The sequence below is a fragment of the Lissotriton vulgaris genome, chromosome 8 (genome assembly GCF_964263255.1).
Source record: "Lissotriton vulgaris chromosome 8, aLisVul1.2, whole genome shotgun sequence".
Taxonomy (NCBI): Eukaryota; Metazoa; Chordata; class Amphibia; order Caudata; family Salamandridae; genus Lissotriton; species Lissotriton vulgaris.
Genome location: NC_141696.1, coordinates 45,241,862 through 45,257,746, shown reverse-complemented (window position 1 = coordinate 45,257,746; position 15,885 = coordinate 45,241,862). Strand labels below are relative to the sequence as shown.

Sequence of the window (15,885 nt, the reverse complement as noted above, 5' to 3'; positions counted from 1 at the left end):
CCAAACATTTGTGATAAAATTCATTTCTTACTTCAGCTTCCATAGTATCAGGTAACAAAGAAAGATGGATTTATGTTAACACAATGGGAAATGGTCCCTTTATCTGCACCTAAAATACTTTTTTCATATTTGGTCATCCTGTTATTAGTGAGGTACTGTGTTTTATTCCTAGTGAGGAGAATCTCCACAGAATGAGGGACATATATCCTCACAGGAAATTCCATCACTATTCATTCACTCTATTCCAAACTCACACTGATGGTCTGCTACTGCTTTCAAACAACGTGGCTAGGCTTTTTCAACTGGGTCTTAGACAGCTGAGAAGTACGCAAGTGGCTTCCTTAGTCTTCCATGTCTCTGAATTAGTACTGACAATGCACACCCTTCGCGCTCACTGCAATAGAGTTCAAATTCTTTCTCATAGTCAGGCATCCCTAACGCTGGAGCTTCACACAAACTTGTTCAAATGCTTCCATTTCAGTTTTATTCAGCACAATAGGGTCACTTATGTCTGCTTTTATTAGTCTTTGTAAAGGCTTCGCAATCAGTGAAAATCCACTTATCCACTGTCTGCAATTACCCACCATTCCCAGAAACATTCTAACTTACCTCTGTGTTTTTGGTGTTTGCATTCCTTGTATCATTTTCATTCTTTCTGCAGTGACTTGTCTAGTCCCTTTAGCAAACTTATGACCTAAGTATTGCACCTCTTTGTGACAAAATTGTAACTTTGAAGGAGACCCTTTATGTCCTTCGTCTGCCAAATGATTCAGTAATGGAACAGTATCAGAAATACATTCATCTTTTGTTTTTGAAGCCACTAACAGTTTATCAATATATATAACCAATGCAGACTCTCCGGGCATGCTTAGACATTCTAATGATTTCTTTAACAACTGATTGAAAATAGATGGACTTTCAGTATACCCCTAAGGAATTCGGCACCATGCCAAAATGCGATCTCCAACCCGGGACACAAATGTTGGCTGGCTTTCTGGGTGTAATGGAACTGTAAAGAATGCATTGCACAGGTCAATAACGGTGTACCATTCTGCATCATGTGGAATCTGGTATAAAATCACTGCTGGATTTGGTACAATTGGATAACACGGGGCAACAATTTTATTAATTTTTCTAAGGTCCTGTACAATCCTAAATGTTCCGTTTGTCTTTTTCAATCCCATTATCGATACATTTCAAGGACTGCTTTCTATTTCTCTCAAAATACCCTGCTCAATCGTTTTATTTATTATAGGCGTTACTCCTTCAATTATTTCTGCTGTCATTTTATATTGTGGGACGTTTGAGTAACTTACTCCTTCATTTACAGAAATTTTTACAGGGTCCACACCTTTCATTAAACCAATATCTACTCCTGTAAAATCCCAAACTTGCTCTTTTACTGTTTCTTTTAATTCTGCTGGCATCTTTTCTTTATCAAACATAGGAAATAATTTGCTTCTTTCCGCTTCTATCATTGGCATGGTCATTTTATACAGACAATCTTCATCTGGGGTTTGGAGCTCTATGCCATCCGGTGAACAATATATGGCACAGTTCATTTTACACTGGATATCCCTACCTAGCAAGTTTATGGGACTACTATCACACACCACAAATCGGTGCATATCTTTGAAATTTCCAATTTCTACTTCAACTGGTTTGGTTAGGGAGGTTTTAATTTGTTTATTTGCTACGCCTACAACTTGGATTTGTACTCCTGAGAGAGGAGGATTTTTAACTTCTACTGATCTAACAGTAGAACGGGTAGCACCTGTGTGCACTAGGAAAGTTACTTCTACATCATTTACTTTTCCATTCACAAACGGACCAGATTGATCTACCTCAAGAGTGACTCCAAGCACACACTCTTCTTCCTCTCTCAGGCACCGTCAGAAACTATTGTCTGACTCACTCCCACCTTCCTCTTGCAACCAATACTGAGGATTCACATTCACTCTGGGCGATCGGTTTACCTGTTCGCCTCTGCTGAATCCTGTTTCTGCACTGTATCTCTGCAGATTTACACTGTGTGGAAGTGGCGGTTGTGGCACCTGACTTTGCTGAGTAACTACCTGTTGCTGTAGCGGTGGTTGCTGAATTATCTCATTCTGCATCTGTGGATTCAATTATGTATTTTCGGGATTAACTCTTGGTGGATACTTACACTCTTTTCCAATGCCCTTCCCTCCCGCAATTATGACAAGGGAACTTTTTCTTAAGTTCTTCTTTGTTTCCTACCAATTTTGGTTTTATTGAAATTCCCTTTCAATTTTCCTTGACTTGCATCAGTATTTTTATTCTCTAACTGTGGTACTTGGTGTTCTGCTACCTAGACTTTGTGCCCACATGGCTTTTTCTTTTAGCTTCTATTGTTTAGCTTCAATTTCATCACTACAATATTTGGCTTGCCTCAACACTTCATCTACGGTACTTGACTGCCATCCTATTAAACTATGTCTCACAATGTCTCCAATTTCTGGTCTTAATCCATACACAAATCAATGCACAAAATGACTCATGTCCTTTTCACTCAGTTCTTCATATCCACTGTATTGTTTAAACACCAACAACAGTCTTTCATGAAATGCATGTACATATTCTTTCTATTCCTGTATAGTTCTGTCTATTTTAACCCAATCTGTTTTTTTTGGTGGAATTGTATTCTTCAAAAACACTATTACTTGTTCATATTTACGCATCACCTCAGGTGATGGAGCACCTGTTTCTTTATCACAATTTACAGTTATCTTACACTCAGTCCACAAATCCGCTGGTACAACTATGTCAAACAATCCACCCAGATCAACCCATAGTACCTTTGAAACTTTCACCAATTGATCTACCTGTTGATACCATTCTACTGGTTTTTATCTCAAACAGGGAAATCATTAGTAAATGGCAATATGTCCTGTCTGGACCAGGGAACATGCACATATGCTCCTCACGGTATCTCTGTCATAGGGAATTCATTTAGGACTGTCTCTTTTTCTCTCACAGGAAATGCTAATGTGGACTTATCACTGGCTTCTTTGCCCATTTTATTCTCCATTTATTCACATCTCCCTATTTCCTTAGTAGCACAATTAATTCTTTCTTTGAGTTAACCTTCCTGCTGTATTCATGTTTTCGATGTCTTTTTCTGTAAAATCTACTCTGTACGATTTTTGCAATGTTTTATGTTCTGTAAAATCTACGGCTAATTCACTAGCTAATCCTTCCAGCTGGTCATGTATAGATTTTGTTTTCCAAGTAATACTTTTGCACATGAACATGATTTCATCATCTTGATATGCTTTTAATCTGTCAGTTCCAATGCTTCCAATGATTAATTCTTCCATGTCTACCTATAGTCTAGCGACATCTAATACTTTGGGTTTAATATCTTTTACTTTTAGGGTTTTAAGCCAATCACTTAGTTCTTGCTCTGACGTACCAATGGGGGTTTGTGTTAAATCTATTTTCTCTACACTTCTTTCCGGTGTAGCAGAGTCAGGTTCTGCTCCGGTTGGAATTTGGTACTGTAAACTTTGATTAAAAGTTAAATCAAGCGGTATTACGTTACTTGTTCTCCTAATTTCAGACAAATCTGGATAAATCTTTTCTTTCACTTTTTGCAAACTCTGATTTAAAGAAATAGTCAAAGTTGGTTCTTTTATTCTCTGATTTTCGAACATTGGAATTACAGGACCTATAGTTACGGGGACTGTTACAGCTACTATATTTTTAGTAAGTTCTTGTATCTTTTCAGTTAATTTGTTTGTGTAATGAATATACTCAGAAGTACCTGGTTGTTCTTCATTTTGTTTCTCTATTCTTGTTACGCTTTTATGAATTTTATTACATCACATAGTAGAGTACCAGTAAGTCTAGTTTCTATCACTGGTGTATTCGAATCATATCTCATTTCCACTCTTTCGGGAATGTCCCTAAAATTTAAAAACTGTTTTGGGGTTTCGTCAAATCTATCCTCTCTTGGTGGAGAATTAGGAGTAGTCCATAAAGAACCTGGCTGATAAGGTGGTGGTCTTCTATTTAATATTTCTTCCAGCACTACATCCTCTGAATCGCTTTCTCCATAATTTTTCCTTTCTATCTCCACATTATTTCTTTTCTCAGTACATTTTCGCCCTACCGTGTCATCTACTAATCTAACCGGATACATTCCATCACACATATCTGCATTGCTCCATCGTCGCGTTCTACTCTCATGTGTTTCTCCCCATAGTCCTCCTAATCTACCCTTTACTCCCCGAGGATTTTCCAACCTTTCTCGTTCCAACTCAGGCATCTCATCTTCCCATTCAGCTAACGCTTCAAACTGAGTTGGTCTAGGTCTCGGTTCAAGTCTCATCATTTTTTCTCTTACATTTCGCAAAACAGCCGAATTAAAAGATCCTATTTCTGGAAATGCTACGGCACCATCATTTCTGGTATATCTAGCCCAATTCTCTAACCAAATACAGGTATGATATCCAAATTATGTCGCCATGTAAGAAGCAGAGGTTTTTGCCGGAGGAAGCAATTTTCCCTCTCTTGTTAGTATTTATTTGTCTGGTTTAAATAAATGTTTCAATCTTTTAAACCATGAATGTTTCTACCTTTCTTCCCCATAAAAGAAATCCATTTTTCAAATAGTATTCCTGTCTTTCAAAATATTGCGCACTTTTCTGTTGCTGCTCCGTAACACCAGCCTATCACAGCACGGTTTACACTAGCGTAACAATTAGAACAAGATACGTCTCACTAGTGCTTTACCAATTACTTTGCTGCTTTCACTGATGCACCAATCAGCCCTTACTTTTTCTTGGTCACAAGGACCAATCCCTGCGCGACACTTTTGACGTCAGCAGTGCTCCGGCTTCTGCAGCGCCGACTGACCCCTCCTTTACAAGAATTATCGAGAAGCCGTATTTACAAGATATACAAGTGAATTGGTTAGTAACTTACACAAAACAACTCCAAGTGATAGTTTCATCAATCACACAAGTATTCTGTAGTTCCAGTAGACAGCGCTTATCTCTTCTCTACCACAGAATTTTAGACTCGCTGATAAAGTAGCACATCCCTCTACCTTACTCTTCTCTCAAGCTCGGGTTAAGCTCTATTACTCTCTCAACAGTAAGTTTTAAACCAGGACACGCAATGATCCCTGTACTTGAAGGCTAAGATTTTATAGACCTTCCTCGCTATGCATTTATCCTTTCATACGTAAAGGTCCCTAAACTTGTGATATGCGACGATACCACTGCAGTATACGACAATACTACCTTTGAAACAGACTTTGCGATGTGCGACTTCACTTGCCACACTTTCTTTGCCTGCAGACAGAGTAACCAGCTTCAAGCAATCCTCGGAAGCCTTTTCAGGACTACATATAACATAATACGAACACAACAGATGGTAGTCATAATTCTATACATCAACTTCTATATATATCACCTTATACATTATCCTAGCTAATTCTATAGCAACCTATGCTCTGCTACCAAGTTAAATTACTGATGCAGCGCTACTCCGGAAATAATTTCTAAAATCCTCATCACCTTTCCCTGAAGTCACAATTTATTCATTTATTCATCAGTGGGGCTCATAACACTAAAATCACTTCTGCACTTTCTCTCTAAATTCATGGATTGGTGAGATTCAAAGGAGAGCGGCTGAATCATAGCGCAGTGTCTAAATTAATCCTAACTATTTATAATATATACATCTGCAGTTTAAATTCATTTACCATGGTTCTGTTACTTAACCTCTTCGACGCTCATGACAAGGTCAGCTCGTCATGCAGTATGCTGGAGCTGTGCTTATGACGAGCTGACCTTGTCATGGATTATGGCATTTGTGGACTTTCACCACCCAGCGGGAATTCCCTTAGCACTCAAGGTGTTAAAACAACTTATTCAGACACACCACCATTCTATTTGGCAAAGGATGAACAAGACCAGATTAATTCTTAATTTATCTAATTTTTATTTAGAGAAGATTCTTTGTCATGACTTAATTTTATTCACCCAGTTTATTATAACTAAGTTCAAGATTTTACTTTCATATTAATTTCAAACATTTATTTATTAAATTAAAGCTCAGAAATAAAACATCTATTTAAGTTCAAAGGACATTAGTATTAGCAAGAAACATAATAGTTCCCCAAGCTCATCTTTCTATCTCTCTAACTATCAACCTCACCTAAAGACTCTGTCCCAATCAGGCTAATCTCAAATTTAAAGACAATAGACAGAGTTCTTACGCATCAGGATTCAATCAGCATTCCGGCAGCATGTCAGGATACAAAGATGGAATCGGAAAAGAGAGAGTTTTTTCTTTCATTGGAACGCACTCTTTTATACCTTTTTTCACTGACTAAACTATCTAATCTTTATAACATTTAGGGTCCAAATCTTTTCTGATTGGCTCCTCCAAGGGGTGGAAGAGCATAACCTCATCATCTTATTGTTCGACTTCCGCAGCATCAGCAAAAATGAATATGACTATTGTCCCTATAAAGTCCACCTCATCTGTGTCCTTTAATTTGCTATATTCATATAAGTTCTCATGGTTTCAACACTGTGTTCCATTTTGTTGGCAGTCATTCAGGGTTTTGAGATGAAATGTCCTTTAACTTCTAGTACAGGCGCAGGCCATTCATGCTTGACTACAGCATCTCTCAGTTTGGCGCAGACGCACTGTCCTTCAGTCACCGAGCCATGGAAAGCGTCCATGTTTTAGTTCCCGTGTGGGCCTCACAGGCCCACACGGGAACTATTATAGAAACAATCACAAATAGCTGTTAATTATTGAATTAGTGCCCTTTCTGTTTACCTCCCCCTTTTCTAAGGTATCCCAGTTAGTCATTAAAGCTATATTTATGCGTGATATGCTCACCTGTCTCCAACCCTTTGCCACAGATATGTAAACAAAAAGAACATTCATGCCACTTTTGGTTAATTTACAGCTGCTTATTAGTTTAGGACATGACAAAATCACTTAATTAGTTAATTATGATCGCAACATAAGCAAAATTAGTTTCCCACGTGTACTTGTGTATGTGCAAATTTATTCTAGGTGGATTAATATCACAAACCACTCAATTAGTTCATATTACTGTTATGAAAGAGTGATTTCACGAGGGGTATTCAAAATTTAGTTTCTACACTCGCTCCATCAGCACCATGTCTAGTTGTCTGCAAATAGCCTAATTTTGATCAAATGCCGTCTTTTGTCCCTGTTGACGTGTAGTTGTCTCTGAAGGGCAGCGCCTGACTGCTCACGTCCACCTGTCCCTGTGATGTAGCTCCTCCCTTCAATACCTGCCCTTTTTCCCTCAGGATAAATATGCACACTGAAGCTCAACCACAAGCCCCGGAAGTGAACCAGCAGAAGCACGTCACAGAGGATGCACCCGATACCTCTGTGAACCTTCCTCTCAAAGACCTCAGAAACAAGAGAGCAAAGGTGAGTGATGGCTGAGGGGCCAACACTTGTCACTGACAAGGCCAGCTCTGGCTCGAGGCAGCCCTGTGCAGAAGGCACGAGCCAAATCAGAATTAAGGGCACCACATTAATCTCGAAAGCTGCTAAAACTCCCCCCATGCTTGAATGAGAAGGATGGTCCCAACTGTTAAAACACAATATTAAGGAAGAAGAAAGAAATAGAGGCCCAAGAAGCATATGCAACGCCAGGCAAATGTGGCCTCTATTCAAATTACAAGGGCATCCTCTGTGCGCTTACAAGCCAGAGACCAGCAGGTACTGAGGGAATAACCTTGAGTGTGAAGTGACTGGATGAACGGTCATTATGTGTTTGAATCTCAGGCACCTGGAGCCAACCAGGCTGCAGTGTGCAGATCCTGAGCATCAGATGCAGAACATCCCATGCCTTCAGTGTAGACTCAGAGCATCAAAGTGCAGAGGTGCTGGTGAGAGGGTGAGGTATGATGAACGGCAGGGATCAATCCGCAGAGAGTCAGTGAGGTATGATGAACGCCAGGGACCAATCAGCAGAGAGTCAGTGAAGTATGATGAACGCCAGGGACCAATCAGCAGAGAGTCAGTGAGGTATGATGACACCAGGGACCAATCAGCAGAGAGTCAGTGAGGTATGATGACACCAGGGACCAATCAGCAGAGAGTCAGTGAGGTATGATGAAGGCCAGGGACCAATCAGCAGAGAGTCAGTGAGGTATGATGACGCCAGGGACCAATCAGCAGAAAGTCAGTGAGGTATGATGAACGCCACTGACCTACCAGCAGAGAGTCAGTGCGGTATGATGACGCCAGGGACCAATCAGCAGAGAGTCAGTGAGGTATGATGAACGGCAGGGATCAATCCGCAGAGAGTCAGTGAGGTATGATGAAGGCCAGGGACAAATCAGCAGAGAGTCAGTGAGGTGTGATGACGCCAGGGACCAATCAGCAGAGAGTCAGTGAGGTATGATGACACCAGGGACTAATCCGCAGAGAGTCAGTGAGGTATGATGAAGGCCTGGGACCAATCAGCAGAGAGTCAGTGAGGTATGATGACGCCAGGGACCAATCAGCAGAAAGTCAGTGAGGTATGATGAACGCCACTGACCTACCAGCAGAGAGTCAGTGAGGTATGATTCCAGGGACCAATCAGCAGAGAGTTGTGAGGTATGATGAACGCCAGGGACGAATCAGCAGAGAGTCAGTGAGGTGTGATGACGCCAGGGACCAATCAGCAGAGAGTCAGTGAGGTATGATGACACCAGGGACTAATCCGCAGAGAGTCAGTGAGGTATGATGAAGGCCTGGGACCAATCAGCAGAGAGTCAGTGAGGTATGATGACGCCAGGGACCAATCAGCAGAAAGTCAGTGAGGTATGATGAACGCCACTGACCTACCAGCAGAGAGTCAGTGAGGTATGATTCCAGGGACCAATCAGCAGAGAGTTGTGAGGTATGATGAACGCCAGGGACGAATCAGCAGAGAGTCAGTGAGGTGTGATGACGCCAGGGACCAATCAGCAGAGAGTCAGTGAGGTATGATGACACCAGGGACTAATCCGCAGAGAGTCAGTGAGGTATGATGAAGGCCTGGGACCAATCAGCAGAGAGTCAGTGAGGTATGATGACGCCAGGGACCAATCAGCAGAAAGTCAGTGAGGTATGATGAACGCCACTGACCTACCAGCAGAGAGTCAGTGAGGTATGATTCCAGGGACCAATCAGCAGAGAGTTGTGAGGTATGATGAACGCCAGGGACGAATCAGCAGAGAGTCAGTGAGGTATGATGACACCAGGGACCAATCCGCAGAGAGTCAGTGAGGTATGATGAAGGCCAGGGACCAATCAGCAGAGAGTCAGTGAGGTATGAGGACATCAGGGACCAATCAGCAGAGTCAGTGAGGTATGATGACGCCAGGGACCAATCAGCAGAAAGTCAGTGAGGTATGGTGAACGCCACTGACCTACCAGCAGAGAGTCAGTGAGGTATGATGACGCCCGGGACCAATCAGCAGAGAGTCAGTGAGGTATGACGACGCAAGGGGCCAATCAGCAGAGAGTGAGTGAGGTATGATGAACGCCAGGGACCAATCAGCAGAGAGTCAGTGAGGTATGATGAACGCCAGGGACCAATCAGCAGAGATTCAGTGAGGTATGATGAACGCCAAGGACCAATCAGCAGCGAGTAAGTGAGGTATGATGAATGCCAGGGACCTATCAGCAGAGAGTCAATGAGGTATGATGAACGCCAGGGACCAATCAGCAGAGAGTCAGTGAGGTATGGTGAATGCCAGGGACCAATCAGCAGACAGTCAGTGAGGTATGATGAACACCAGGGACCAATCAGCAGAGAGTCAGTGAGGTATGATGAACACCATGGACCAATCAGCAGAGAGTCAGTGCCCTATGATGTGATAGAGCACCAGTCACTTCACACTGTCCCCATCAAAGAACTTCAAAGTATCTGCCATCGTACTTGGGGGCTCCGTCAGGAGGTGGGGAGGTGGGCACGCTGTAGTGTGCATCACTACTGCCCTGGAGAGACCACTAGAGATGCAAGCAGTGACCAGACACAACTTATCTTTATACTTTAAATCTTAAGACTCAGGAAATAACATCTCCCCACATAAGCCCAATATACTCCTTAGACAGGCATGACAACAGAAAGCAAGATTCTGAGCCAGCCAAAGCTATATAACTCAGAGGTAGGAACAATAAGGATAAATAGATAAATGTTTTTTTTTAAGTCCCTTTTAAATTCTATCAAAAGAATGATAAGCTCAAGAAGGTTGACAAATGAACCTGAGCCTCTATGAAGCAGTGGACTTTGTTGGTGTTGACAAAGATACATCAGGTGCCATGTGCTGCATGCGCCCCAGGGGCACAACGCGTTCCGGGGCACTTTGGTATTGCAGACGCTTGTGCCGCCCTTTTGCAGCACAGGTGCTATCATTAGAGAGTGTTCCCTCATTTGCATAGGGTTGTGGCCCTATGCAAATGAGGGAATGCCTTTGCCTCTGTGCCTGCACTGTATTACTGATGTGGGCGCAGAGGCAAACACGCCTTTAGAAGGTGCACTAAAAGTGCAGCACAAAAGGTGGTGTTCTTTCACTTCGCCTTCTACATGCAGCCCTCTGAGGACATGAAAGCAGATACCATGAAGCTACCAGACATCCCCTTGCATGCAGGTGATGTCACTTAATGCACTCATCAGTAATGGGATCTCAATCGCTATTAAAAAGTTCAGGCAGGTTGGTGTCTGCACAGAGAAATACGTAGCAGATATACAACAGCTGCTCCATATTTCTTTTGAATGTGCTGCCCTGTGGTCAGCTCAAGATCGTGGCTACCCTGAGGGCAGCGCATTCATCCTGATAGGGCGCACTTTCCATATTTGTATCCGTGCACCTCCTTTAGGGTGCGCTGTGGCGCAAACATGAAAACTGTGTCCTATCTGTAATGTGAGCGCTGATATTGTTGCTTCAGCAAACCCCTAGTTTAAAGACATTCAGAGATTGATATCCACCTCACATCTCTAGGGCAAAACGAGACAGTAACATGTAGGACATATCTTGGATAACAGATGTATAATTAGAAAGACTGAATATCAATTCAAAGTCTGCCTCAGATGGTGGCTTGTAAATTCATTCTGATTCAGCATTGGCCTGTTGGACAATTATTTTTAATCTCCCTGTTAGACCTGTCAGCCTTAGGGTGGTCTTCCCCCAAACTGTTTGCCTGCTGAGCTCTTCTTTTTGATGATTCCTTTCATTTTCTTTAAGCCTTTGAGCACTTTACTATTGCTGACCAGTGCTAAAGTGCACACGTTTCTCCCCTAAACATGGTTTACTTGGATGTATCCACAATTGGGATATTTAATGTACCTGTAAATCCCTAGTAGAGTGCACTACCTGTGCCCAGGGCTTGTAAACCAAATGCTACTTTTGGGCCTACGACACTGATTGTGACCCCCACACAAGTAGCCCTTTGAACATATCACAGCAGAGACTGTGCATGCAGTTTTACTGCCATATCAACTTGATATTTAAAACTGCTTGCAAAGCCTCAAGCTCCCCTTTTATCACACATATGTTACCCTTATGGTAGGCCCTTGGTAGCCCATAGGGCAAGGTGCTGTGCAATGTTTCCTCTAATTTATTTCCTCTGTGTGCAGCAGTGTAAGGTCTCTGTGCTGCCCGGGACCCGATGGATTGCCGGTTGAGTATAATCTGGCACATGCTGCCACCCTGCTTCCGGCACTTTCTGAAACCCTCTTAAAGGCCCGTGACCTGGTAGAGCTTCAAACACTTATCAGAGAAGCAGTTATATTCATGCTTCGAAAGCCAGGCAAGGATCCGGTGGGTCCAGGGTCATAGAGGCCTCTTTCCATGCTGAGCCTGGATGTAAAACTCCTCACAAAGGTCCTAGCGCTTCGGCTGGGGGGGGTTATTACACATTTGTTGAGTGAGGATCAACGTGGTTTTGTGCCAGAAACGGGATTACACATGAACCTAAGGAGGCTGTTTCACATGATGCATTAGACATGGGAGTCTGTATTCCAAGCTGCTTTGGAATCATTAGATATAGAGAAGGCTTTGACACAATGTCTTGGCTGTATCTGTGGGAAGTCCTGACTTCAATGTGCCAACTGGGAGTACAAAGGTACAGTTTTGGGAAAGAACACTGGCTCTGGGAGCCTGATTGGCAGGGTCCCAGGTCACAGCAAGTCACATTGCATCAAGTGTCAGGCAAAAAGTTGGGGTAATCATGCAAAACAGGGCTATTCCGTACACAGAGGAAATTGCAATTTACATTTATGGTGCTCCCTCCCTCAGTACTCTAGCATTTATAATTCTGGCGCATGTTTATGCCCTCCTCTGGTGGAACTTTAGGGCAGTGGGTCTAAGTGGCTGTGACAACGCTGAACCCTGCTGAAGCCCTCCTAATGGACTTGATTAAATTCAGATTACAAAATGTGAGTATTAATGTGATCCTTTCTTTCAAAACATTTAACAAACAGCTGTAGTCTCGTCTTGCAGCTCCATTTCACCAAGGAGGACAAATCTGTCTTTTCATACAGAAAGAAAGAATATTAATCTAATATTGAATTTGCGTTTCAGAGTGTGATTACACAGAGTTGATACATAAAGCATAAGTGTGAGGAGGCCACTGGAGCACCCTCCGTAGGTCTCACTGTGAACTGCCATGTTTGTCTGAGACCTCATGGCATCAGTGCTTCAGAAACCTCCATCCAAGCAGTGGTAAGGGGATAGCGGACTTGGCTCCTCCCTCTTCATGCATTGGCTTCCATGGGTTGATCATGGTTTTGATTATGCTAAATTGCACACCTGTCTTTCTCCTAACAATTAGCGCTCAGGATCTTTTATTTACCTCCTATAAGCGGTGGGGGGGGGGGGGGAATACTTCATAACAGAATGGCGATATCATACCTGAAAGTACCACATACTCCGACTTTAGGTTTGGCAATTCATTATAAGGCCAAGAATAATAAGATGTATACACATCAAAAGAGTAGCATGTATAGATATAGGAAAATCAATACAGAGCTGTTTCTCTGAATATAAGTAATTCGGCATAACAAGAATTCAATGGTGAATTCGAGGATCAGGATGCAGCTCAGAATAAAAGCAGAGTCTAAATCCCTTTTCGTTCGAAAATTAAACAAATCTTTCCCTACACTATACTAATAGGAGATGCTACCTAATACCCTTCCATCTATTCCCAAAGGTGTCAGCACGTGGTGACTTCCTAAGAAGTACTCACATCAAATGGGTTAAGATGCTTTAGGCCAGAAGCGAGTTCTAAGATGCTCTCCACTCTCCGAAAGCTAGCAGAAGTCTGGGGTCTCTGTCCCTGCGCATCATACAGTATAGAATTCGATTCTTTGCTTCATCCTGGTAACACTTTCCATTGCAACTTTTCTATGTGGGGAGGTTCCACTCTTTTAATTAGTATTCCTTTGTTCAGCAAGTTGACCATGGTTCCCAGACCAGCCAGACACGAAAGACATCCTCCCTTCTCGCTTCCAACTGTCTTCAAAGAATTCTTTGTTTCTCTTCCAGGGGATCCTCATGAATAGTCATAAGCATTAGAAACATGAGAAACAACACCAAAGATTGTTTAGAAACTGTTTTAATGATTAGACAGCAGTAGAAATTCTTATAACTCACTGAAAGCATAGAAAGCTCCCAGGCTGCAATGCAAACACACAGTCTAAAAAGACTGAAAAGCTAACCTGTAGCTGTATAAGGCACCCATGACCCCCGGTATCCCATCATGCCTCAGGGGTGACAGTTAGGTCAGTTGTTCTTTCCGGCTCCTTCAGGAAGGATCCTGGTTACACAGCTCCACTAATTTCTGTTTTCTGACAGAAAATTACTTCTTTTTGAACAACTTTTTCTACTTACTTTGACATTTTACATCTAGTCAAGTAAGAAACTGTCTTTTTAAGTCAGTTTGGTGAGCATTTTCAGCTGAGAATGCCTTCACTTTTTGACAAATGTCCTTCTTGTGGAAACAAGAAAGCAAAATCAGACAATCAAGACGTTTGTATCCTGTGTCTGCCTGAAGAACATGATCCAGGCACCTGTCCTCACTGCGATCACCTGTTAGGAAGAACTCTCAAAGACAGGGAAAGAATTTGCATCTATGGCCTGGCTCACAGGTCATCCAGAGGAAGGTCTCTGGTGAAGAAGGGTTCCAAGAAGGCTAGAACATCTTCAAAAGAGAAGTCTTCCCACCCTTCAGCTTCAGCGGCAGGCTTGGCGCTGAGGAAAGAACCACCGATGGGTCGTTTGCATTCAAATCTACCGTCGACGGCGGGCTCGCCATTTCGAAAAGAAGAACAGGTACGTCGACGACGTTGAAGGATCCAGCTCCGTCGTCGAAATCCCCTCCGCCGTCGTCAACCGGGCGACGATCGGCGTCGAGGAAGGTAACTCCGCCGCCGTCAACCAGGCGATGGTCGGCGTCAAGATCCAAGGCCCCTCCGCCGTCGTCAACCTGGCAACGATCGGCGTCGAGGGAGGTCACTCCTCCGCCGTCGTCATCCAAACCGCGACCGGCGTCGAGAAGTGTGACCCCTCCGCCGTCTTCTAAGAAACTATGTTCGGCGTCGAGGACCAAGACCCCTCTGCCGTCGACAGAAAAACATCGGGCGGCATCGAGGAAGCAGTGTCCATCGGCGTTTCGTCGACGCTCGGCCTCGAGGGTGACCAATACCCCTCCGCCGTCGTCGCACGGGCATTCGACGTCGAGACAGAGGGCTCCTTCGACGGCTGGTCATCACTGTTCGACGTTGAGAGAGAAGGCTCTGTCGACGGCTGGTCATCACCGTTCGACGTCGAGAGAGAGAAGGCTCCGTCAGCGGCTGGTCATCGCCGTTCGACGTCGAGAGAGAGGGCTCCGTCGACAGCTGGTCATCACCGTTCGACGTCGAGAGACCATAGATCCTCGCATCGATTGCCGTCGAGGCAACCGAAGTCGAGATTGTTGGATCCGCCGACTCCCCAGAGGCGTTCAACATCGAGAGAAAAACATACGACGCCAGAACACTCGACGTCGAGACCTTCAGAAAGGGCTCGTTCGTCATCAAGAAACTCTGTGATCATGGTAACGGAGTCAGCTTCTCGTCATTCCACTTCGCAGTCTTCTGGCTCCTCAACAACATCTTCAAGGTCCAGAAGTCCTGTCCCCAGATCTCCGGTGCGTCAGCCAGGTCCTTCGGCTGCGGAGTTCAGACTATCACCCAGATGGTACAAATCATTGTACCATTGGCGAGAGTCAGGGGCTACCAAACGGATGCAAGAGTACGTCAGTCCGCAGCACAGATCTCCTCTCCAGAGACTGGTAGATGAAGTAGACAGGCATAGTCCTCCCAGGCGCCAAGCAGACAATTCACCTTTGAGAAGACCAACCAGATCTCACTCTCCCAGAAGGGAAAATCCGGTGAGATCCCGATCTCCCAGAGAAGGTCCTGTCAGATCTCGTTCACCAAGAAGACAGGATCCGGTCAGATCTCGCTCTCCTAGAAAGGAAGAGCATCCAAGAAGTTCACGTGAGAGGAGGCACGGTGCTCACCGTAGACATCGAAGAACTCTGTCTACTTCCTCTACCTCTTCGACCAGGTCTTCCAAGAGGGAGTACTCTCCCAAGTTGTTGGATAGTCCTACTTCCAGATCCTCTCCAGTGGATGACATCGGCACTTATCTGGATGTCCTGCAAAGAGGAGCTCAGAAACTTAGCATTGAAATGTCTGTCCCCCAGGTTACTACGACAGTGATTTTTGAAACTTTGCACAACAAATCTATCTCTCGTCCATTGCTGCCTTTAGTCCCGGGGATTATGGATTTGGTCAAGGACGTTTTCCTAACCCCAGCAGCCATCAGAGCGCTGCCA

The 15,885-nt window shown here is 43.8% G+C and overlaps 1 protein-coding gene across 1 annotated transcript in view; it reads left to right on the top strand.

The window, feature by feature from the left end:
- The window catches only part of LOC147693350 (transient receptor potential cation channel subfamily M member 2-like), a 1,918,272-nt gene that overhangs the window by 148,275 nt on the left and 1,754,112 nt on the right, over positions 1-15,885 (top strand). Inside the window, exon 6 of the mRNA XM_086933680.1 lies at positions 7,329-7,455. Within this exon, the coding sequence (XP_086789806.1) occupies positions 7,329-7,455 (127 nt within the window). The remainder of the gene's footprint in view (positions 1-7,328; positions 7,456-15,885) is intronic.